This window comes from Panulirus ornatus, chromosome 19 (assembly GCF_036320965.1).
Source record: "Panulirus ornatus isolate Po-2019 chromosome 19, ASM3632096v1, whole genome shotgun sequence".
NCBI lineage: Eukaryota > Metazoa > Arthropoda > Malacostraca > Decapoda > Palinuridae > Panulirus > Panulirus ornatus.
Window position 1 is genome coordinate 69333033 of NC_092242.1, and position 25487 is coordinate 69358519.

A 25487-nucleotide genomic window follows, 5' to 3' on the forward strand; every position below is an offset into this window, starting at 1 on the left:
TGTAAATGGCAACCATTTATGTTCTCAGACAAAGACCCAAGCCACAGGGTTACCTAAAAAAAGGAACAGCTGCTAACTGTATAAGGATATTTAAATAGACGCATTGCTCAATATATACTCATGCGGTTGTAACAAGCTATTTTCGTAGTAAGGTATGTATGCTAAAATCTTGGGTATCTCTAGTAGTTTTTCTATTAAAGAATGAAAATTTTTAAATGGAAGACGCTCAACATGAGAAAATCTCAAACCTCAAAAAGTAGACCAGATGCAATATCGATAAAAAAAAAAAATTCACAGCCCATAAACCCAGTTTTCCGAACATTAGCTTCAAAACTAGCCCAACTGGCGTGGAAACCGCAGAACTAGCAATCTTAATCTACGTTCTTGGCTGGCATCCTTAAGGTTTTTCAAGGTTTTGTATTCAATATCTTCAACATATAACTGTAGATAATATCAAAATAATTCTTTATTTATGCTTATATATATATATATATATATATATATATGCTAATATTACTAATAAGAATGATTTTATTTCTTATGAATTATACCATTATTTTCAAGAAGTAACCATAATCTAGAATAGGGGAATATGGCACACATTGTTACCATCACAAACTTCAGGCTATAAATTTTGCGTCGGAAATACACACCTAAAGTTCAATAAAGATTCATTTGATCATTCTATTTCTAGAGTTAAAAGCGGCACATTTATTTGCATTCTTACCTATCCTAGTAGTGATGGCGAAAAAGAGGAGAGACAGTGCAAAAAACGGCTCAGAACCTGGACCATATTGATTAAGTTACATAATGAATGAATAAGCAACATTAGTGAAGCCATAAAGCTTCTCAAATATGTAAGGCAGAACACCATTATAAATGAAAAAAATACTCTTAATTCAATTTACACTTAATTCAATCTAGTATGCAGTGTTACGGGATCTCACAGCAAATGTGATGGCAAAGTTTACATCCTTTGTATTTGATACGAACAGGGGTTGCTAGCAACTGAGTCAGGCTACATGTAGTGTCTGCTGTCTTTTTTTGTGGAACCTCGCGGATAAGGTTTTCCACCATGATATTATGATGGAAAACTAATAAGTTTGTGTCTACATGAGTTATCTTATTCCACTTATTTTCTGGAAGAATGCTTTTTAACTGCACTGAAGCCATGACGGATTATGCACCAAGCATCGTGAAGCCAAATCTTAGTATATTGCCGTCACTGAGAATGTGTACTACTGTCTCACCATCCGTGAAATTCATGTGTAATTTTTAGGATAAAATGCTCATATGTTTACTATATAATATGTTCTAAATAATTTGTGGTTTGAGAATTGTTTCATGAGTCATTACAAGTACTAATGAAACCGCTGTGAAAATCACCGAGCTGGTCTCCTGAGAGCGTGAAGAATTGATGCTCCGATGTGTGTCATCGTGCCACCGGTGGTCAAGCCTCCTAGACCTTCGAGAAAAGCCATTGTCTTTACCATCGTCTGCAATTAACAATTTTCTGGTGATGTGCCTCAGAGTTTCCAAGAAATTTTGCTTTTACGGATCGATCCCTGTCAATTTTCGGTTCGCTTTTTGTAAGTGGACTCCTGTTTTTGAAGTACTGTTCTGTTTCCTTGATGAAGTTAAAGAGGAAACCACACAAACCCGCCGAATATTTTTATTTCTAAAGCAGGACTAGTACCCTAACACCTTCAGCTATCTTCTGTTTCAGCAGCTCTCCCAGCGTCCCCCTTGTCAAGCTACAGCCATGTGCCTGTCCATAGGCTCCAGTCGCCAATGTAAGATAAGCATTCTTGCTCGACGGCTTTTTTCATTATTGCGTCATTAGTACCAACAGTGCCAGGGATCTCGGTAGCGTTAGCGTCTTGATTCAGTCACAGGTCCACCCTTTCGCATCCTATAGTAACCCTTAAACACCTTGATGCTCTCTTCGCGTGCTTGTGCTGCTGGGGGTACACTGTGGTAATAACAATCACCTAGAAGCACACGAATGCGACCAATCAACTCAGAAAGTGTGATCTTTGTCTCATACACTAAGCTCAAGAAAGTCAGCCGACTGACGTTGGTGACAATCTTGCGGATCTCTGTGTGCAGAATGTATATTGTTCCAAAGTTTTGAATAAAAGATGCCTAGACGTTAGACCAGTCGCCCGGGATAATGTAAAACAGTGTATTATCTCTATAATCAAAGGAGCTACTGAAGAGAGGGAACATGAAGAACAATTTTCTTTTTTATATTGATGGTTCCAGTCACGGACAAAAGTCCACATCAAGACCTGGCCTTCATTAAAATATAGAGACAATTATGAAACGGAAAAAATAAAGACAAGGAAAAGAATTTATGAATTTTGGAGGAAGTGAAATACCTGTCTTTTGAAATGTACCAGATCATAATTATTGGGAAAAGACATGAGAAGGTAGAGAGTTCCAAAGCTTTGACGCGTTGGGAAAGCAGGTATCAAAAGGCCCACCCTTCGAGTTGCTGATGGCTACAATAATCATCTGACGCAGCGGTTTGCCGAGTATTGCTTGGTGTAGCTTGTAGTAGGGGTACACAAGCAGCCAGATCTCGGGAGCAAAAACCAAAGTAATACCAATAGAAGAGGAAAAGTGAACCAACATTGCGGCGTAGGGCAAAGGGGTTAAGTTTGGAGTACAAACTGATATGATGTACAGAGAGTGTTGGATCCTATAAGTGAAACAAGATTAAGCGCAAGGATATCAGTCTAGATCAAAGCTCGGCTGCAAGAGTTGTTGGGAGCATGGAGTAAGTTCTAAAGATGATAAAAATGTGAAATGTGTTGTGCAGGGGTAAAGGGTACTCTTGAAGGTTATACCCAAAAAATGTAAAATACTCTACGTTTAGGCTGTGAAATTATATGACTATTAATGACGTCGGATTATCAAAACATAATTATGAAGTTGTTAAAGTCTGGAGATTTTGTTTATGGAGAATTGTCAATTGATGCCTGCAATGATTTAGCCTGTTACAACTGGTAATAATGTATTGCAGTTACCTCACTGTACTGAGGAAGGGGTCCCATTTCTATTGGGAAAAATTAGAACCTCTTGAATCCTTACACATTTGAACACTGAATCTATCGACCGTGTCTTTTCCACAAGCAACCTCCATCCCTTGATCTCCATGTAGTAGTAATCCCAGAAGGATAGCTCGTTTCCTGAAGGGTCTACAGCCTCTATACGCATGTCTACATTCAATGACAACAGTCTGAAAGAGGTATCAGCTTGAATCACAAACGACCCGTTTCTCGTCACAGCTCAACTGCGTCACCGACTGCGTCACCCTACGCCACGATATCTAAATTTGTAATGAATGTTTCCAGTGAAGAATACACAGTGACCAGATGAAACTTTATACAGCATAATGATGTCCTGAGCTGCAGAAGTCCACTGTACATACTAAATCAAGTAGACACAAATCTCCTGTAGGCTCCAAAATCATTGATCACGTTATGCAAAGAATCATGATATCTTGTCATCATTATAGGATAGAATGCCTAAAAATACCGGCGATTCAAAGTATAAATGTACAGGGGAAATGAAGCAAAACTGTAGGAGCTGCTTCGGAGAAGCAGCAGTAAACACCGTGGCTTTCCGGTCTTGAAGCCATTATTATGCAGCCTGTGAAATCCCCAAAGCAGCCTCTCTCTGCGTCATGAAGAATACCAACAACCCTGCCACCCACTTCCTTCTTTCCAAATGGCTATTAGTACGATACTCATCTTCCCATAAACCCCTTACTAGGCGTCTTCGTATGTAGCCTATAATCGACCAACGGTCAATCAACATTTCTAAAAAGTACCTACAGTTTTTACACGACCACCCTATTCTATTAACACCATTTAGTATCTATTGTGCAAAACATTTGTTTATCCTCGGGGATGGGGGAGAAAGAATGCTGCCCACGTATTTCCTGCGTGTTGCAGGCGAGTAAGACAGGAGGGAGTGGGGGACTGGATATCCTCCCTCCTCCTGTGTTACTTTTCCTAAGAAAAAACGGATGAAGGAGCCAAGCGAATATTATTGTGGTCTTTTAGGGTAATTCACATGTTCGCGCTACCTTGCGCACTTAGGAAACAGGAGCACCTATGAAAGAAAACGATTTCTTGTTGGGAATCTATAAAAAAGAAAAATTTTACATAAAATTTCATTCGTATTCTAATGGATTAACCCTATTTCTAATAGTATTTTGTGTTTATATATACGTGTAAATAGCTGTGTATCAGCTCGCCCAAACACATCCACACAATAGATAATTTTTTTCGCACATATTCGTCGTTTCCCGCATTAGCGAGGAAGCTTCATGAACAGAGAGGGTAAAATCCTCAATGAGCCCGCGTCTCTGTTCCATCTTTTCAAAAAGTAAAACAGGAGGGGAGGATTTCCAGCCCCCGAACTCCCATCCCTTTTAGTCGCCTTTCTACGACACGCAGTGAATACGTGGGAAGTATTTTCTATCCCCTATCCCCAGGGATAACTATATACATATGAATATATTCCTATGAGTCCACGGGGAAAATGAAGCACGATAAGTTCCCAAGTGCACTTTCGTGTAATAATCACATCACCTGGGGACAAGAGAGAAATATAAGTCAGTTGATATACATCGAAGAGACGAAGCTTCGTCTCTTCGATGTATATTCTTGGCTATAAATCATGTCTAAAAAAGTAGAAAATAATACGGATAGAATACTGACGTTCACGACTTGACTTCATCAGAGTCCTGCTTAAAGAGCTGATGTATAAAGAACCTTTTATTCCTCGTTGTTTTACACAACCTTAAGGAAACGTCGGTGGAATAACTAAGACCTTTGACCCTCCTCGGAGCGACTGATAGGGAGAGAGCCGAGGAGGCTGGGCTGCTGAATAATGGCTTTGCATGCATGATGTCATAACGGCGTGTAGGAGGAGGATTACCATACTCCTGTCTGGCAGTTGGAATGGAGGAAGAGGTAAGGCAATAGGCGTTACAGCTCTTGGTATTCTTCATAACGTGGAGAGGAGTTGATTTGGTGCCGGGAATATTCCGTGGGATTTCATAAGCAATACAATTATAGCTTCGAGCTGAGGAAGCCACTGTGTTTACCCCTGTTATTCTGAGTTGCCTTCTTCACAATTACCCCATTTCCTCTCTGTATTTCTACTCTGAATCATCGGCAATTCTATGTAATTCACCTTGCAGTAATGTTCATGGCAAAATATCTTTTATAATTCTTTGCAAAAGGTGAATGAAAGAATGTTTGGAGCTACAGAAGAAACATTTCAGTTGTGTTGAATTTATACGGCGAGCTGTTGCATCTCAAGATTTCTACATAATCTTTCATCTGGTCACTGTGTACATAACACCGGAAACATCAGACCTTTAGGGCAGGTTTAAATATCCTGGCCCGTGAGGCGAAGACGCAGTCGAGCGGTGGTGAGGCACGAGCCGCTGATGGTACCTCAGCTTCTTATACGTGCGCGTTTATCTACCTTCCTGACAGTTATCACTGGTTATCACTAGATATTGATATACCCTGGATATAGATCCTTCAGGCGACAAGCTTCCTCCTCCCCTTCCGAAAATGCCACTGATTCACGGAGATCTGGAAGTCGAAGTTGTTAGTGGAGAAGACCTGGTCGATCAAGATAATGCACTGTTTAACATAATCCCGGGCGACTGGTCGGACGTTTGGGTTGATGTAAATCTTGGAACAACTAACATTCTGCAGACAAGGATCCGCAATAACACCATCAGCCCGATCTGGAATGAACGAGTGTACCTCCCTGTTTATCAGTCTGCTGACTTCCTTGAAGTTACTGTGTGGGACAAAGATCACTTGCGTTCTGAGATGATTGGTCGCGGTCGCGTACTTGTGGGTGATCATGACAAAGCTTGGCGTAAGGATGGTCCCGTATTTCTCGATGGCGGTAAAGGTAAGATTAACATGAAGATTAATTACACCCCAGCAGCACAGGCACGCGCAGAGAGCATCGAAGTGCCCAAGGGTTACTACAAGATGCGAAAAGGTGGATCTCTGACTTTGTATCAGGACGCTAACGCCACCAAGATCCCTGGCATTGTTGGTACTAGTGATGGCGCTTTCGTTGCTATGGCAGAAACAATACGCCGAGCAAAAAAGTTTATCTACATCGCCGCCTGGAGTCTATGGACGGGCACACGGCTAGAGCGTGACAAGGATACGCTGGGAGAGCTGCTGAAACAGAAGGCAGCTGAAGGTGTAAGAGTGCTACTTCTGCTTTGGAACGAGAAATTCTCGGCGGGACTGTGTGCAGGTCTCATTGGCACCTTCGATGAGGACACAGACCGGTATTTCGAAAAGACAGGTGTGCACGTGCAGAAAGCGAGGCGAACACGGACCGGAAGCAATTTCTTGAGGGATAAGCTTGTGGAGGTTGTTTGGACACATCACCAAAAAATGCTAGTTGCAGACGATGGCGGAGACGACATTGTGGCTTTCCTGGGAGGTCTGGACTTGACTGCAGGACGATGGGACACGCCGGAGCACGAGCTGTTCTCCACACTCTTGGGAGAGCACCGCGGTGACTTCCACAACGGCTTCATCAAAGTCAAAGAGAGTCAGGGACCCCGGGAACCCTGGCATGACGTTCACGGACGTCTCACTGGACAAGCGGCCATCGACCTTCTCAGGAACTTCGAGGAACGTTGGCGAAAACAAGCTTCGAAGAATGTTCATCTCCTTTTTCCCTTGTCTGAGGAGGACCTGAAACCTTCCTCAGGACCGACGGGTGACGTCACTTGGCAGATACAGGTAAGATATATATAGTAAGCTTGATCTTGCTGAATCTTTCGACATGGTTTCTCCTCTCACATTATCACTTGACCCAAGACACATATAGGAACACAACTTCTCTCACTCCCTACATATTATCTCTTGACTCAGATGACATTTGGCAAAACGTTTATCCTACAAGTTACAATACCTCACCACTTGACTATCACAAATGGCAACGCCAGCACGTGGTTTGATTTCTTTCTTCCCTCCTGCACCTCGCCACTTACAGCAACTGATGCACGTGGAAATATTCCACTCTTTGTTATCATTGCTGACCACAAACCCGAGGAATGTTGATCGGTTACTTCGCGACCCAGAGTGTCTTCCAGGAATTGGTGTTTATTGTGCTCTTTTGTTAAGCTAAGGGTGTGGATGAATACATAATATTCTGTAAGTTTTGTTATATACATCACGCTGTTCGTCATGATATATTTACTGAGGTAATGTTAATAATAAGGCACTGCACAGGTAAGTCAATATGCCTCACACACACAGATGAAAACTCACTCAATGATTTCTCTCAGTCGCTGTAGAGGGACAATCCTACTGCAAGTGGCAAAACTCAGCAGCTGCAAGTGGCATAACCTAGCACCTCTAACCTAAGCTGACTTAGATCCGGGAAGCACCGTCAACTTAGGTCATCGTTTCTAAACACATCATCATATTTGAATAATTCATTCACAATGATTTGGATGAAATTTACCTGGGGACGAATCAAAGTTCTTAGGATTATGAATTAAGGTATTCAGTGACGTTACGGTTAGCGTGTTCAGATGCGGGGTACAATGTGACTGGTTTGTTAAGGTCTGCACAGTGATCGTTTTCTTGTCAACCCCGATTTCTTCTTTCCGGAGCCCCTGTCCTCTTCAGTCTCTACTCTGGTGCCATGTTCTTTTCCTATAACGTCTATGTGTTGGCCCTATTTAAACTCTACCTTGTCTTCCCTTGTAATCTTCGCAGCACACCTGGACAAGATGCCCCTCCCACCGGATCGAGGCCCCTTGGTCGTATCAGGGTTTCTACAAGTCGGTTTCAAAGAGTTTTATCAAAAGACGGGGTTGGGGCTAGCGCGTAGCGCTCACCGCACATGTGCCACCATACTTATTAAGATGAAATTCTGTTGTGTTCACAAATACAAACATCTAAAACTCTAGCCCTACTTACGAATCACTACTGTACGGTTACGACATTTCATTTCATTTCCATGTTTTGTCTCTAGAGAACCAAAGAAAACGCGTAGTTCAACATAGAATGTCAAGATCACGAATGACGTGTTAACGGGAATTCTCTAGCCAAGTGGGGAAACACGTCCCAGGCATCTGTCGTAAGAGAACGCGCGTTAGTTTTGTTTTATCTGATACGAGTATGACGGACGTCTGTGTTGTTATTCTGGCTATGTAACATTTGAACTCTGGATATATATCATTTCGAACGCAATTACTTATTCGGGCAAGGTCGCCAGTAACATACATATGTTACAAATACTATGCTGATCCTTGTCTTGCAAGGACGTTAGATTTGTGACGTTAAACAACACAGGATAACACTGTCTGAACGTTATGGGATTAAAACAAACACCAGGGTTAAATCTACTTATAATACAAGAAATAAGAATACAAGATGACAAGCAAATTGATCGGGTACAAACACTTTCGTTAACTCTTGACATGCAATATTCCACGTTCTACATTCCAGGTAAGATTTCAAACCAGATCTCTTTTCTTTATGACAATTTGTTCGATAACATTACACTTAGTTAGACCTAACGTGACACGGTAAACATCACCGTTACACTTAGCTAAACCTGACGTGACACAGCAAACATCTTACAAACTAGGGCAGCGGTGGCTACGGGGTTCGAGACAGGGAAAGCCTACATTACCTTGCTGGGCTCGGGACTGCTGAAGGAATCGACTCCCAGACGATCGTTTGAGCCTTTAAAGTGAAGGACCAGCCAGGCAGGAACAGCTAGCCACGCCTTGACCCGCCACTATGGCTATGATAGGTCGAAATAACACAATTGCCCTTGATAGGTCAAAAGACTGATTGTCACGCCCTCATCCCAACGTGATTGGCTGGAGGAGGCCTAAGGTCCGGCCCTCATCTTGCGTGATTTCAAACTCCTTTGTTCCCTTGTTCACGTCAACAGCGAACGTACGGGATGACATACTCCGTAGTTGACCCCACGCCTTGACCTGACGCCACTGATAAGGGTTCGGGTGCTGGAGGACTGGTAAACATCTGCTTCAAAACAGAATTACTAAGACAAATAACTCGGTCAGGGTAGTGAGGTCCGAGCCGATAGCAACAACACCCTACACAAAGGCACACCATACACAAAGACACACCATACACATATACGAACATGTGGACACACACACACGTGTTCGTAACAATACATATATATATATATATATATATATATATATATATATATATATATATATATATATATATATATATATATATATATATATATTGGCCGCGTATATTCTTAGTCATGGGCGTCATACATTTACATTCAGAACTCTAATATAGTGTGGATATATCCAGTTTGTGTGGATGTGCTGACTCTTAGCTTCAGTATCGTGTGGGTATGTTGGCTCTTAAGAACCTTTAAGAAGATTGTGAAACGTTTAATTTTGGCCTCTTACGTTCTTAGCTTTAAAAATGCCTGGATGTGATGGTGCCGTGTATTAACAGATTTGGAATTTTGTAGGAATTTATTGTGTGGTGTACGTCGCTGTCTGTGAATTTACGGGGCCGGCCTCGGGTATTGGTTCGAAGCGCCGGAGCTCGACCCTCATGTTGGTAAGTCCACAAACGATGCTAAGCTGGACGGAGAAGAAGAAGAAGAAGAAGAAGAAGAAGAAGAAGAAGAAGAAGAAGAAGAAGAAGAAGGGGAAGAAGAGGAAGATCAGGATAGGGAGAACTATTTAGATATCCAGGTTCATAACATGTGCTGTTAGGGTTAGAAGTTGTGTACATACATATATAGGTCACTTGGTCGGGTAGTGTCTCCAGTCGGGACTCTAACCTTCCCAAGTCAGGTCAGTATCCTGACCTTCACTCACCTTTCCCAGCCAGCTTGAGCCAGCTTCCCTGTCCTGCCACAGGTGGTGAGATCCATCGATAAGGACTCGGCCGAGTTCGACAGTAGTCGGGTCGGTCTGCTGGACAGCGCTGGTGGCCATCTCGCTGACACAAGTCTTCACACAGCCTTAGTAAGGCTGGTCAGGAGAGCCGAGAACTTCCTCTACATTGAGAGTCAGGTGAGTATCCTCCCTCATGTGTGTGTGTGTGTGTGTGTGTGTGTGTGTGTGTGTGTGTGTGTGTGTGAAAAGTATATTTGTTTGTTTATGTGTGTGCATTTCTTTATAATTTCAATTTTACATTATCAAACTGATCCACCATCTACCATTACTGATACATTGATACTGATCATGGGACAAAGAATCTGAGCAAATCAATTGAAAAATCTAAACTTCACATAAGATTTCTCAATTCTGAGGGTACTGTAACACTGGCTTCCCCTGACGTCATGAAACAGTTGAGGGAGAAATGCAAATCACCTTTCCTGTTTCATAAGCGAATAGTAAACTCGGAAAAGTTAAGATTATAAAGTTAGTAAGTGATCATAATCATCATGATTTTTGTTGTTACGACCGGAAATATTGTTGTAATCTCGATTTTCTTGGTTTAAATGAATGTTTGCTTTTCTAACGAAGTTTTATGTAGAGCTGTGCAAGTGTTTTTGAGAGAGAGAGAGAGAGAGAGAGAGAGAGAGAGAGAGAGAGAGAGAGAGAGAGAGAGAGAGAGAGAGAGAGAGACCGTACTGACCACCCACCCCTTTTCCGCAGTACTTCATCGGGTCTTCGCAGGCATGGGAGAAGGACCAAGACTGCGCCAGGAACCTGGTGCCCCTCGAGATCGCTGAGCGAGTGGTGAGTAGTACCAGGATGATGAGGTGAAGGGTCGTCGGGATTATGGACGATGGGGAGGGTGCGGGGCTGGTAGGGGCGACTCAACAGAACAGGAGGGACAATGTTGACAGTCATACATTGAAGGAAGAGAGGATAATGATTATTGCCTTTACCAATGAGTATAAGTTCCTAAGCAATCATCAAGGGAAAAGAAATATGGTTCTGAGCCTTTGCTGATTACTGATGAATAAAGTAAGTAGTGTAAAAGGCACCAATCGATAATAATAGTTTACGAAATGGAAAGCCAAGTGTTTCCAATTACTACAATAATTCCAGTGGACAAAGCAAAGAAGAATCGTACAGAGATCCTTTTAATTCCCTTGAAGGAAATTATCACTAAAGTTATTCGTTACGTAAATTCTAGGACTCGAGTGAAGGGTTGTGGCAAAAAAAGTCAGGTACACGCCAGGAGGTTAATGCTGACGTCTTGCATGAACTGGTCTTGACCATTGGTCTGATCTTGACCTTTGGTCTGGTCTTGACCCTTGGTCTGGTCTTGACCCTTGGTGTAACACAGTACTGAGATGATCTTGAATGACCTCTACAACTCCAGTTAACTCGAGAATCGCTCCCCTAACCCCCATCTCCTCACGCCACAGCCTCCCCACCTCACAGTGTATAACCGTAAACAGACTGCGAAGCAACCTGACTGAATTCTATCACCTCAGGTTAGCAAGATCCGAGCAGGCAAGGAATTCCGCGCGTACATCCTGTTGCCTATGATTCCAGAAGGGAACCCGGACGAACACATCATCAGGAGCAGCATGAAAACCATCCTTTACTATCAGCACCTCACCATACAGGTATGTAATATACAAGTTTACTATAAAGCCCAACTAATTCAAGTTCAGGAAAAAACTTGCCTATAAAGTTCCCCTTTGGTGGGCTGCATGATGAGTGGGCTATAATTTACTTGTTGTTTTCCCTGTTAATGACTGACCATTAGGGATGGTTTTTTTACTGTCATCCAGTCGATCTTAAAAAGGAATGCATGAGAATGACATGAAACAGGAGATATGATGATCCATGACGAGTTTATATGAGAGCTTATTCCTAACTTTGGTTGAAGCAGGATAGTACAGTAGAAGGGCACATACCACAGTAAAGTAGGACACAAGCTATAGTAAAGTAGAAGGATATAGACCATACCAAAGTCGAGGAGAACATACCTTAGTATACTAGAGGGGTACAGACTCACAGACCATAGTAAAGTAGAATGGCACAGAATATTGTAAAGTAGAAGAGCATGGACCATAACAAAGTAGAAAGACATAGACTATAGTGCAGCAGAAGATACAGTTCATCAGATCTTTTGTTATCTGCTTTTCCCATATACGTAGAGCGACAAAGTATAATAAAAAATAATAATATATATATATATTATCCCTGAGGATAGGGGAGAAAGAATACTTCCCACGTATTCCCTGCGTGTCGTAGAAGGCGACTAAAAGGGGAGGGAGCGGGGGGCTGGAAATCCTCCCCTCTCACTTTTTTTTTTGATTTTCCAAAAGAGGGAACAGAGAAGGGGCCCAGGTGAGGATATTCCCTCAAGGGCCCAGTCCTCTGATCTCAACGCTACCTCGCTAATGCGGGAAATGGCGAATAGTATGAAAGAAAGAATATATATATATATATATATATATATTTTTTTTTTTTTTTTTTTTTTTTATACTTTGTCGCTGTCTCCCGCGTTTGCGAGGTAGCGCAAGGAAACAGACGAAAGAAATGGCCCAACCCCCCCCATACACATGTACATACACACGTCCACACACGCAAATATACATACCTACACAGCTTTCCATGGTTTACCCCAGACGCTTCACATGCCTTGATTCAATCCACTGACAGCACGTCAACCCCTGTATACCACATCGCTCCAATTCACTCTATTCCTTGCCCTCCTTTCACCCTCCTGCATGTTCAGGCCCCGATCACACAAAATCCTTTTCACTCCATCTTTCCACCTCCAATTTGGTCTCCCTCTTCTCCTCGTTCCCTCCACCTCCGACACATATATCCTCTTGGTCAATCTTTCCTCACTCATTCTCTCCATGTGCCCAAACCATTTCAAAACACCCTCTTCTGCTCTCTCAACCACGCTCTTTTTATTTCCACACATCTCTCTTACCCTTACGTTACTTACTCGATCAAACCACCTCACACCACACATTGTCCTCAAACATCTCATTTCCAGCACATCCATCCTCCTGCGCACAACTCTATCCATAGCCCACGCCTCGCAACCATACAACATTGTTGGAACTACTATTCCTTCAAACATACCCATTTTTGCTTTCCGGGATAATGTTCTCGACTTCCACACATTTTTCAAGGCTCCCAAAATTTTCGCCCCCTCCCCCACCCTATGATCCACTTCCGCTTCCATGGTTCCATCCGCTGACAGATCCACTCCCAGATATCTAAAACACTTCACTTCCTCCAGCCTCTCACCATTCAAACTCACCTCCCAATTGACTTGACCCTCAACCCTACTGTACCTAATAACCTTGCTCTTATTGACATTTACTCTTAACTTTCTTCTTCCACACACTTTACCAAACTCCGTCACCAGCTTCTGCAGTTTCTCACATGAATCCGCCACCAGCGCTGTATCATCAGCGAACAACAACTGACTCACTTCCCAAGCTCTCTCATCCCCAACAGACTTCATACTTGCCCCTCTTTCCAAAACTCTTGCATTTACCTCCCTAACAACCCCATCCATAAACAAATTAAACAACCATGGAGACATCACACACCCCTGCCGCAAACCTACATTCACTGAGAACCAATCACTTTCCTCTCTTCCTACACGTACACATGCCTTACATCCTCGATAAAAACTTTTCACTGCTTCTAACAACTTGCCTCCCTCACCATATATTCTTAATACCTTCCACAGAGCATCTCTATCAACTCTATCATATGCCTTCTCCAGATCCATAAATGCTACATACAAATCCATTTGCTTTTCTAAGTATTTCTCACATACATTCTTCAAAGCAAACACCTGATCCACACATCCTCTACCACTTCTGAAACCACACTGCTCTTCCCCAATCTGATGCTCTGTACATGCCTTCACCCTCTCAATCAATACCCTCCCATATAATTTACCAGGAATACTCAACAAACTTATACCTCTGTAATTTGAGCACTCACTCTTATATATATATATATATATATATATTTTTTTTTTTTTTTTTTCAAACTATTCGCCATTTCCCGCGTTAGCGAGGTAGCGTTAAGAACAGAGAACTGGGCCACTGAGGGAATATCCTAACCTGGCCCCCTTCTCTGTTCCTTCTTTTGGAAAATTAAAAAAAATTGAGAGGGGAGGATTTCCAGGCCCCCGCTCCCTCCCCTTTTAGTCACCTTCTACGACACGCAGGGAATACGTGGGAAGTATTCTTTCTCCCCTATCCCCAGGGATAATATATATATATATATATATATATATATATATATATATATATATATATATATATATATATATATATATATATATATATATATATATATATATATATATATATATATATATATATATATATATATATATATATATATATATATATATATATATATATAAAAACAGCGCTCTTGCCTGTATGTTATCTTTTGTTGTTTTCAGATGATGTACAAGAGGATCGCTGCAGCCCTGCAGGAGGTGGGGTCCAAAAACCACCCGACCGACTACCTCCTGATCCTCTGCCTGGGAAAGGTAAAGTCCCCGTAAAAATACGATAGAAAATGGTAACTGTTTTAAGGATGACTAACTTATAACTACTGCTGTGAGATAAGAATGAAAGTGCTTTAGAAAGTTTTCTATCCTCTTAGAAAGAGACCATTATTTTTTCCCTCTTTTTCCGTGTCTACTTCTTTCATGCCATGAACGAACCAGTGACCCCTAGGTCAGGCAAATGATACCAGTCAAAAGTACTAAAAATCTAGTGTAGTCCTGTCACTGATTATTAAGTCATATACGTAATGCTATTTGATGTTCCTCTCATTCATCTCTTAGAAGGAAAAGAGGTTCAGTTCGAACAGACCCATTAACATAGGCAGTAAGAAGATCAGTATGAAGTTCTGCATTATTTCATGATTCTGTGATTTATCTATAATGATTAGATTATATCTAAGTTATTTCATGTCCCATATTCCAAGCATTTCTGTGTGGCACTCCTCCCATGTCTTCCTCCGAGTCACTTCTGCTTCCTCACGCCCTTCTGTGCCTCTGTAGAAAGAGTCGCGAACACGAGTGGCGCGGTCAGCTGGTGTCGAGACCCCGAGGCCTGGCAGCGAGGAGTCGAAATGGCGACAGCGGTCTCGTTTCCTTATCTACGTCCACTCTAAGATGGCGTTGGCCGACGACTCTCACATACTGATGGGCTCAGCCAACCTCAACCAAAGGTCGCTCGATGGTATCCGTGATACCGAGTTGGCCGTGTCTGCTTGTCAGGTATGTGTGTGTTCTTATGACTATGATCTAGACGTCTGGTACGGGTATAGCTCCGGCTGATACGATTGGGTGATTATTGACACATAATTGACCTCTACTCTCCCTCCCTCCTCAGGTGCGAGAGGGGAGCAACAGCCACGAAGAGGCTGTGACGGACGGTGTGGTGAGGGACTTCCGAAAGTCCTTGTGGGCTGAGCACACGACTGGTCTGTCGCAGGAGGAGGACGACCTCGCTGATCCTGCCTCTCTGGCCGCAGTCAGAAGGCTCAAACAGCTGGCTGACGACGCCCTTGAGACCTACGTCCGAGATGACTCAGACAGCGAGCCTAGAAGTCGCTTCCTCAGGTAATTTCAGTGAGAAAGGTTGGATACTGAAAGGGGGGGGGTCTGTGGGAGGTGATATGTGGGAGGGGTTTGTCTGATAGAGGATGAGGTATATCTGTGTATGAGAGCAGGGACGTGTGTGTGTGTGTGTGTGTGTGTGTGTGTGTGTGTGTGTGTCAAGGTGAACTAGGGTGTGGCTTATAGGGAACGTGTTTGCTTGTATGTGTGCGTCCTATTTGAATTACCTTTCTGTAAAGTGTGGGGAGGAGTAGTTATACATTTGAGTCGTGGGCGTCCATCTTTTTCCCTGCCCTCACGCAGCCTTTTAAACGGGTATACCCTCAGTATTCACAATTTTATGACTTTCATTCTTTTTCATTCATCCTCTACTATGATATCATAAACGTCCTTCTTTACATGTTTTCTAACAACTTTCTTCCTGTTTATTCTATCTTTGCATCTTTCGAAGAACTGTTCACCATTGCCATCATCAAATTGACTTAGAAGCTTCAAGACAGTGATCAAATAAACTTTCACTTTTCTTCCTGTCATGAAGGGCAAAACCCTTCACGATGAAAAATCTGTTAAGTCCAATAACACGTTTGTTTTCCTCCTCTTCACTTTCTCTATTAGTTCTTTGTGCTTCTTTAAGTGAAGTGACCAAACATGAGAAGCATTGATCAGTTTTTATCTCACGAATATTATATGAATGGTTTCCAGATTAAATCCTTATCTTTGCTTAAATGTAATTCTCTTATATGTCAGGTTATAGTTTGATATTTTGCCAATCCTCTTAAGGTGGAGCTCAGGCTACAGGTTTGTTCCTGCACGTTGTCGATTCCTTAGTCCCCATCCCACACAGATCATTCAGCTTATTGCTTACTACATACTGTGCGTATCGATGCCTTCTTTCACTGGGTCCCTTCCTCATTAGTTTACGTTTAGTGTTCTACTAATGTGGGCTTCTGGGGACAGGTTAAAGTCGAAGTCATCCTCCAGGTACAGATTCCTTCATCTTATTTCCTGCTTCGTGATATTCATAGCCAGGTCCTCTTTCATCGTACTCTGTCTTTAGTAGTTTTCATTTTCTCAGGTTGAATTTCATCAGCTTCATATCAGATTAACTTAGGAACTTCTCTAACTCCCCATACAAGTTGATGCAAAACTCCTTTCAAATATACTCTTCTTTATAGTGTGTGTGTGTGTGTGTGTGTGTGTGTGTGTGTGTGTGTGTGTGTGTGTGTGAAAGAGGTGCGTAGGTGTGATATGGCCAGTATAATTTTCTTTGATATAACAAAAAACTGATGGTATAAGATCATGCCGATACATAAACAGTAAATCATACCCTTTTCAAGTACCCAATTGTACAGGTAAGCATGTCAACAATACAGCAACGTCTCTGCTCAACATGTAACCCCACGTTACAGCATTATGCCAGTCCATTATAAGAGTACCTGGGTCAGAGTTGTGTCGGATGAAGACTCGCACTGAATCAACGGACTGATTTTCTCAGACGATGATAAGGCGTCATTTATACCAAGTGATGAGTTTTCCTGTTTTTCTTTCTTGTATTTTTTTCTGCCAAAAATACGTCTTACTTTACTCGTTCACCAGGTACCCTTTGGATGTGTCTCAAGATGGGACAGTCAAGGCCAGGCCGGGGATGCCCAACATCCCTGATTTTGACATACCTGCTGTCGGATGCAGAGGACTAATCCCGCCCACGCCATCTGTATAACAACTTACTCGTCCACTTCAAACTCTTGAGAGAACACGTTACATTATCCTCAGCTGCATAGTTCATATATCAATTCCTTCAGGAAATAGACAAAAGAATGGCCCAACCCCCCAACATACACATGAATATACATACACGTCCACACACACACATATACATACCTATAAATTTCAACGAACACACACACACACACACACACACACACACACATATATATATATATATATATATATATATATATATATATATATATATATATATATATATATATATATATATATATATATTCCTACGAGTCCATGGACTCATAGGAATATCTTGATCCAACATATATATATATATATATATATATATATATATATATATATATATATATATATATATATATATATATATATATATATATATATATATATATATTTATATATATATATATATATATATATATATATATATATATAACCCTGGGGATAAGAGAGAGAGAATACTTCCCACGTATTCCATGCGTGTCGTAGAAGGCGACTAAAAGGGGAGGGAGCGGGAGGCTGGAAATCCTCCCCACCTGTTAATTTACTTTTCCCAAAGAAGGAACAGAGAAAGGGGCCAAGTGAGGATATTCCCTGTAAGGCTTAATCCTCTGTTCTTAGCGCTACTTTCTAAGTGACCTCTGTCTTCAAAATGTGTATCAAATGGAAAACTTCCATGTTTTTAAATCATTATACTCTGCTTGTATTTCCTATGGATATGATACTCATATTTGGATAAAGCTATGAACTGAAGAAAAGGCGTTTAATGTGTACAATAAGCCTCTACAAATGCTACCAATATACGTGATGTATTCATAAGCAATTGTGTGGGTCTCCATGATATGTGTATCTATTGTCCACATTGACGACCAAGACAAATATTTGGCTTTGGCTCCGATGACTCGTTCCGCCACGAAGAATACAGAATATACGATTTTTTTCTATCATACGCTTCACGCAGAGATCTTAAATCCTCCTGGTATTTGTACATATTTGATTATGTGAGTGGAAGAGTTACATATCTCAACAGCAATAGGCATGGCGACTCTACTAGGGGAAAGAATGGCTTTCCTTTCGCGATTTGTGGTGATCTACTGTTTGGGGGATCTGATTCTTCGTGGCCTTTTGTTGGCTGACCTGACAAGAGCGTGTGACTGTCTGGGTAACACGGGTTTAGCTGGGTGACATGTAGGGTAATCACCCAACCACTCATCCATTGAGATTAGAATCAACTGCCGACTGGTTGGGTAGCGCGGGTTTAGTTGGTGACTGGTTGTGAAAAATGATTTAGCTGGTGAGTGTTGGGCTGAAATACGTTTACTGGGTAACTGGTTAAGATGAAACTCAAATCCCGAATACAAGTATTTAATTACAGATAATGATTACAGACAAGTACATACGCACACAATCCAAAATCATGTGCTCATGGTGTAGTGGTTATCACATCTGTCTAACACACAGAAGGTCCCAGGTTCGATCCCTGGTGAGCACAGCGTTAGTTTTTCTTATTCTTTCTAAGAGAAGGAATCCTGCAACAATAAACCTCTCTTCCCAGACTCTACAAAGAAGTAATTACGATGAGATACGCTAAGGTTTGCGAGAGAATGAAATAAGTATATTTCCAATCACTCACCGTACCACGTTCATTTCGAGGGACACCACCAAACGCATCTACAATACTCGCACGATAGACCTAAATCTACTTCATACTCGACAATTGAATTTCTGCTACACGTGTCCTCGGCAGACATACATTAATATTTCACTCTGCATAAGCTCATCCTCACGACGCTCTTCGACGTCACTAGCCTTTGACCTGGCCATTATAAGTCAGGTCACACTCCACATGTTAAGGTGCTGATTGTTGAGGAAAAAATAAAGGAAAAATGAAAATATTCATAATAAGAAACATCATGAACAATACGTTTTCTACGTAAACAGATAATTATACAAGGGAAAAGCAAGAACTTGATTTGGCCAAGATAGTTATTTTCTATAACGGTGGATGATCTACGTTACCACCTGGATGACGGAGCCCGGCATCGTAAATAACAGACCATCCCAGTAACATTCACCAATTTGACCAACAAAGGACATCACCATACACCATATACGCGGCAGCAGTCTTCCTATGTTTTGAGTCTATTTGCTGAGCGAATTATTAGCAAAGTACCAGTTGGTTGAGGATAAACATCCGATCCATTCTTTCGTAAGTCCACACTGTAGGTAAAGTCCTATAGTGATGTCGTATGGGGATATACCTACTACAAAGGTATTGTGGTGAGAGAGTGTTACACTCGTGTTGCTGCGTCTCGTAATCTCACATACACCCACATGTATATTCCCCGATTTACGCCAGGTCCCTCTTCATCGACCAGTCCTAAAGGGGAGAACTGAATAGCTGGGTTGGCTGTGAGCCAGCTACACTGTCCAAGATTCCGGCCCCGGGTCGTTAGATTGGCGGGTTGTAGCACACTTACCCCTGAACTAGGGAAGATAAAAAGGTACTTTCCTACTTCCATCCACGATGACATACTTCTTATACCTGTATCATCTAAGATGACCCTCTACGCTTCAGAGATGCCTCAGTACTATGTGGGTGTAAGAAACTTTGCTGTGCTCACCAGGGATCGAACCTGGGACCTTCTGTGTGTTAGACAGATGTGATAACCACTACACCATCAGCACAATTCTTCTTCCATTCAGACTGGTATTACTTATGAGAGGTAACTGGCCAACATAACCAACGATAGTGACCGAAAACTTACCCTCAGACGTGTTAGAGCAAGAGTGGTGGTATGGCTAAAAAGAAATGCCCTTTATCCCAGTGTTTTTCCTTCTCCGTATAACCTCTCTTTCTTTAAGGGTCAGCCGTACAAACACCTGAAGAGCACTGACTGATCTCTACTCTCTTTTTCCTTTTAATTCACTTTCTTGCACCTGGGATGGCATTTGAATGGTGTATAGTATTGCCCGTGGTATGTCTTGTCTCTACAAGAAAATAAGAATACAAATAAGATAACCATGACTTTAATTTTCCAGCTTAAGGATTACGATACTTTATTTGTAAACGTATACAATGTAAGTCTGACCTCTTCAGTCAACAGTAATAGCTTGTAATTATCGAAAAATCTAGATCTTTTGAAGCTAAATACTACATATCACTGAAAATATACTAGTTACACCTATCAAAGGTACGTTTTCTCTGTATGATGCCATTTGTGAAATTGATAGGGGAAACTACTATGGAAATACAAATCTTGCTTTCGGTATGGATATGCGTCATTGTTTCACCATCTACAAAAGTCTCAGCATTCGTTACCTCAGTAATTTTGAACACATCAAATATTACAAACTTCTCAATGATATATGGTCTCATCATTGTTTGAAGACTGCGTTAGGCTTCTTACACACATCAACAAGCTAGTTGTAAACTGAACAGAACGAAACAGTGCTTGAAAAGATTTGTACACGATGAAAAAAAAAAAATCTTTATAGTACACTCAGTAGATCGGTAGCTCAAACATCGAGATACATTGTAATTACACAGTGTACTATTTCTGTCTTAAGTATCGAAAGAACATCTAAGAATAATAAAACAACCAAGGAACAAATCATGAGGGAGCTTACTAACGAGATACCAGATATCGGTTACTGCTAATGACAATCAGGTGTGAGATGTCTCCATAAGTGATCGTGTCACCTCGTCGTGTGTATAGCGCTTAGGTACATTTGCGTTTGTGCAGAAATCATCAAAATATGGCAGAATAACATAGTGTATAACATCTATACGGTTGGTCGACACCTCCGGTTGCCACAGATAATGTTGTAACGACACAGTCACCATGATAAGGAACATTTTGTCACCAGTCGTTGACAAGAGGGAGATAAGTATCATTTACCTTGTCCATGGCTGATCAGATCAAATACATGACTTTGTCGCAGCCTCTTCTTGAATGGACACGTGAGGTGTGTGTGGTGATAGTGTAAATTGAGATAGAAGGATCAAAAATGTACAAGAATGATATATCTAATAAACCTTGATATTAGTGCGGAAGCGTTTGCTGCCTTCCTCCATCAAACTAGGCATTAAATCCCTCACAGATTCAATCCACAGATGATAATGGTGAGGGTGGCGGGGATGGTACAATAGCCTCATCCCTAACCTATGAGGACCAGGTAATGATTGGGGAGAGTTAGAAGGGCCAGTGAGCAGACCGCCTCTTGATAGGTCTGACCGGTTTATAACGAAAGTTTTAAACCAGCCAATAACCTTCCCAAAAAATCAGAAAGATATACCTGACTTGGGTCAAAGGATGTATTTGACCGAAATGAGAGGCTGTACGCTCTTGATCCAGAAAAATGACACAGGATAAGTCCCAAGTGCACTCTCGTACAACACATCTTCGGGGTAAATGTAATACACGAAAGATGTGATGCATGGAAGTGCATTCGGGACATAATTTGTTTTATTTTTCTTCGTGAATATATATATATATATATATATATATATATATATATATATATATATATATATATATATATATATATATATATATATATATATCTTTTCTTTTCTTTTAAACTATTCGCCATTTCCCGCGTTAGGCGAGGTAGCGTTAAGAACAGAGGACTGGGCCTCTGTGGGATATCCTCACCTGGTTCCCATCTGTTCCTCCTTTTGGAAAAAAAAAAAAGAGAGGGGAGGATTTCCAGCCCCCCGCTCCCTCCCATTTTAGTCGCCTTCTACGACACGCAGGGAATACGTGGGAAGTATTCTTAATCCCCTATCCCAGGGATATATATATATATATATATATATATATATATATATATATATATATATATATATATATATATATATATATATATATATATATATATATATATATATATATATATATATATATATATATATATATATATATATATATATATATATATATATATATATATATATATATATATATATATATATATATAGTCTTAAATACTTACTTGAAAACTGGGTGTATACGCATCAGTACTTAGTCAATTATTGCAACAATGAATTAAGGAATTTTGAGTAGGAATTGTTAATACATAACAGTTTAGAATTATCAATCAAGCTGTAAGAAATAAAGAAACAGACATAGAAAGATAGGGTATGTTAATGTTGGTTATGTACAGAGACAGTTTATGCAGTACAACAAATGCAACAATTTACATACAACCCAAGCGACTGTGCGGTAAGTACAAGACACGATCTTCGTGTACTGACATACAGGCAGCAAATACATATTGACAAACAAACAATAAATGTGACGTACTGTAATGAAATACAAGATTAGAAAAATGCAGAAAAAAAAATCATAGAATTCAACATGGAAATCTTCATCTCAAAGACCTACGTAATTATGGCTGACAAATATTGTATTTACACAAACAGGTCTTCAGAATTTTGATGACATACAGAAACAACAAACATTTCTAATCTGCTGTGTTCAATCCTCGTGTGTAATACGACATATATCTCTCTCATTTTGATATTTGCTTACACTAAGGTGACACATCCAAAATGACGACTAAGTCCTCTAAATGTTTCTTAACAGCTATTGTTTACCTTTCAATTATGTTGTGGAATTCTCTTCTAATTCATATGACACAATTATACTATTTGGAACTTTCTCTACTATATTGTCAGTGTGTGTGTGTGTGTGTGTGTGTGTGTGTGTGTGTGTGTGTGTGTGTGTGTGTGTGTTTTGAGAGTTTACTTGCGTGTGTTTGTGTGTGCTTGTGTATCTTTTTGTGTTTATGTGCGTGTTGGTATACAGAAGGGTACTTAATTACTTACTTACATACAAATACTTACGTACGAAATTTTGCCGAGTGGCAGAGCTGGCGCGTTGAGCTCACCGCAGGAAAAGCTAGAGTTTGGAAGAATCAGTGTGATTTACGTGATGTCAGACGCTGTGTTTTAGGTGGATATATTTTGTGTTTGTAGACTGAATGCCAGCAGCCAACGTGTGTTTGAGGCAGAAAGAAAGGATAGCAACCTAGGCCTAAGGAGTGAAATTTGACAGCCACTAGAGTGCTGGCTCATTAAGAACCCGTCACAGTACTGCCCTGGTGGCGGGTGGTACTGGTAGATCATCCTCAGTCGGCGGCTCCCGAGAGAGAGAGAGAGAGAGAGAGAGAGAGAGAGAGAGAGAGAGAGAGAGAGAGAGAGAGTGTATCCTCTATAAAAGAGAGAATATATCCTCAACATAAGAAAATAATAATGATCCTTCCCTCCCTCGGTTTCAAAGGAACTAGTTTAGCTGTGAACTGCTCATTTCTAGACTGCAGAACGGGCCGGTATAAACATCCTAATTAGGATGGCTTGTCCAGGGCTGACCTCGGCAGTTGGAGGGATAGGGGGGGGGGGACCAGGGGAGAGGGCCGGGGACCACATACAGCCAGCAGGTGGCTCACTTGGTTCGTGCGTCTCATTAGCAGTTGACCGGCTCATATGTTCTGGGGTTGTTGTCTGGCGTAGGCGGTGGGCGTCTAGGTTGTATTAATGCCAGGGGTAGCTTTTTCAGTGGTGTGTCACGCTGGTGGATGTATCAGTGGTATGTTAAACGTGGTAGATTTTTCAGTGGTGCTTCTTTAGGTAGCAGGTTTCTATGTGGGAAGTGTTTAGTTGGGACATTTCTTAGCGGAAATTGTTTAAGTGGCAAGTTTTTCAGTGGGAGCTGTTCAAGTGGTAGACTTCTCAGTGGCAGGTGTTTCAGTGGCAACTTTTCAGAAGTAGGTATTTCAGGTAATGTCTGAGGAATACAATATATATATATATATATATATATATATATATATATATATATATATATATATATATATATATATATATATATATCACCCATCACTATAGTGATGGGTGATTTGAATGCAAAGGTGAGTAATGTGGCAGTTGAGGGAATAATTGGTATGCATGGGGTGTTCAGTGTTGTAAATGGAAATGGTGAAGAGCTTGTAGATTTATGTGCTGAAAAAGGACTGATGATTGGGAATACCTGGTTTGAAAAGCGAGATATACATAAGTATACTTATGTAAGTAGGAGAGATGGCCAGAGAGCGTTATTGGATTACGTGTTAATTGACAGGCGTGCGAAAGAGAGACTTTTGGATGTTAATGTGCTGAGAGGTGCAACTGGAGGGATGTCCGATCATTATCTTGTGGAGGCTAAGGTGAAGATTAGTATGGGTTTTCAGAAAAGAGGAGTGAATGTTGGGGTGAAGAAGGTGGTGAGAGTGAGTGAGCTTGGGAAGGAGACTTGTGTGGGGAAGTACCAGGAGAGACTGTGTACAGAATGGAAAAAGGTGAGAACAATGGAAGTAAGGGGAGTGGGGGAGGAATGGGATGTATTTAGGGAATCAGTGATGGATTGCGCAAAAGATGCTTGTGGCATGAGAAGAGTGGGAGGGGGGCTGTTTAGAAAGGGTAGTGAGTGGTGGGATGAAGAAGTAAGAGTATTAGTGAAAGAGAAGAGAGAGGCATTTGGACGATTTTTGCAGGGAAAAAATGCAATTGAGTGGGAGAAGTATAAAAGAAAGAGACAGGAGGTCAAGAGAAAGGTGCAAGAGGTGAAAAAAAGGGCAAATGAGAGTTGGGGTGAGAGACTATCAGTAAATTTTAGGGAGAATAAAAAGATGTTCTGGAAGGAGGTAAATAGGGTGCGTAAGACAAGGGAGCAAATGGGAACTTCAGTGAAGGGCGTAAATGGGGAGGTGATAACAAGTAGCGGTGATGTGAGAAGGAGATGGAATGAGTATTTTGAAGGTTTGTTGAATGTGTCTGATGACAGAGTGGCAGATATAGGGTGTTTTGGTCGAGGTGGTGTGCAAAGTGAGAGGGTTAGGGAAAATGATTTGGTAAACAGAGAAGAGGTTGTAAAAGCTTTGCGGAAGATGAAAGCCGGCAAGGCAGCAGGTTTGGATGGTATTGCAGTGGAATTTATTAAAAAAGGGGGTGACTGTATTGTTGACTGGTTGGTAAGGTTATTTAATGTATGTATGACTCATGGTGAGGTGCCTGAGGATTGGCGGAATGCGTGCATAGTGCCATTGTACAAAGGCAAAGGGGATAAGAGTGAGTGCTCA

General features: G+C 41.2%; 1 protein-coding gene and 2 non-coding genes across 3 annotated transcripts; 2 read left to right on the forward strand and 1 right to left on the reverse strand.

The window, feature by feature from the left end:
* The first annotated feature begins 5452 nt into the window (after positions 1-5452).
* LOC139755296 (uncharacterized) lies at positions 5453-17541 on the forward strand. The gene is made up of 8 exons (XM_071673406.1): positions 5453-6809; positions 9950-10105; positions 10694-10777; positions 11485-11619; positions 14451-14540; positions 15060-15278; positions 15394-15623; positions 17217-17541. The coding sequence occupies exons 1-8, from the start codon at positions 5601-5603 to the stop codon at positions 17338-17340; spliced, it is 2247 nt and encodes a 748-aa protein (XP_071529507.1). The 5' UTR covers positions 5453-5600; the 3' UTR covers positions 17341-17541.
* A 1244-nt stretch (positions 17542-18785) lies between these two features.
* Positions 18786-18858, forward strand: TRNAV-AAC (transfer RNA valine (anticodon AAC)). Its single transcript has one exon. It is a non-coding gene; the product is annotated as a tRNA-Val (tRNA).
* Positions 18859-19981: 1123 nt separating this feature from the next.
* On the reverse strand, positions 19982-20054 carry TRNAV-AAC (transfer RNA valine (anticodon AAC)). Its single transcript has one exon. It is a non-coding gene; the product is annotated as a tRNA-Val (tRNA).
* Positions 20055-25487: the final 5433 nt, after the last annotated feature.

What these genes read in the sequence shown, in the direction of transcription:
- LOC139755296 (XM_071673406.1), top strand. Translation starts at nt 5,601, where the DNA reads ATGCCACTGATTCACGGAGATCTGGAAGTCGAAGTTGTTAGTGGAGAA. An exon ending in TCCTCTACATTGAGAGTCAG is followed by an intron (nt 10,106 to 10,693) that starts GTGAGTATCCTC and finishes CCTTTTCCGCAG; the next exon opens with TACTTCATCGGGTCTTCGCA. An exon ending in TGATCCTCTGCCTGGGAAAG is followed by an intron (nt 14,541 to 15,059) that starts GTAAAGTCCCCG and finishes GTGCCTCTGTAG; the next exon opens with AAAGAGTCGCGAACACGAGT.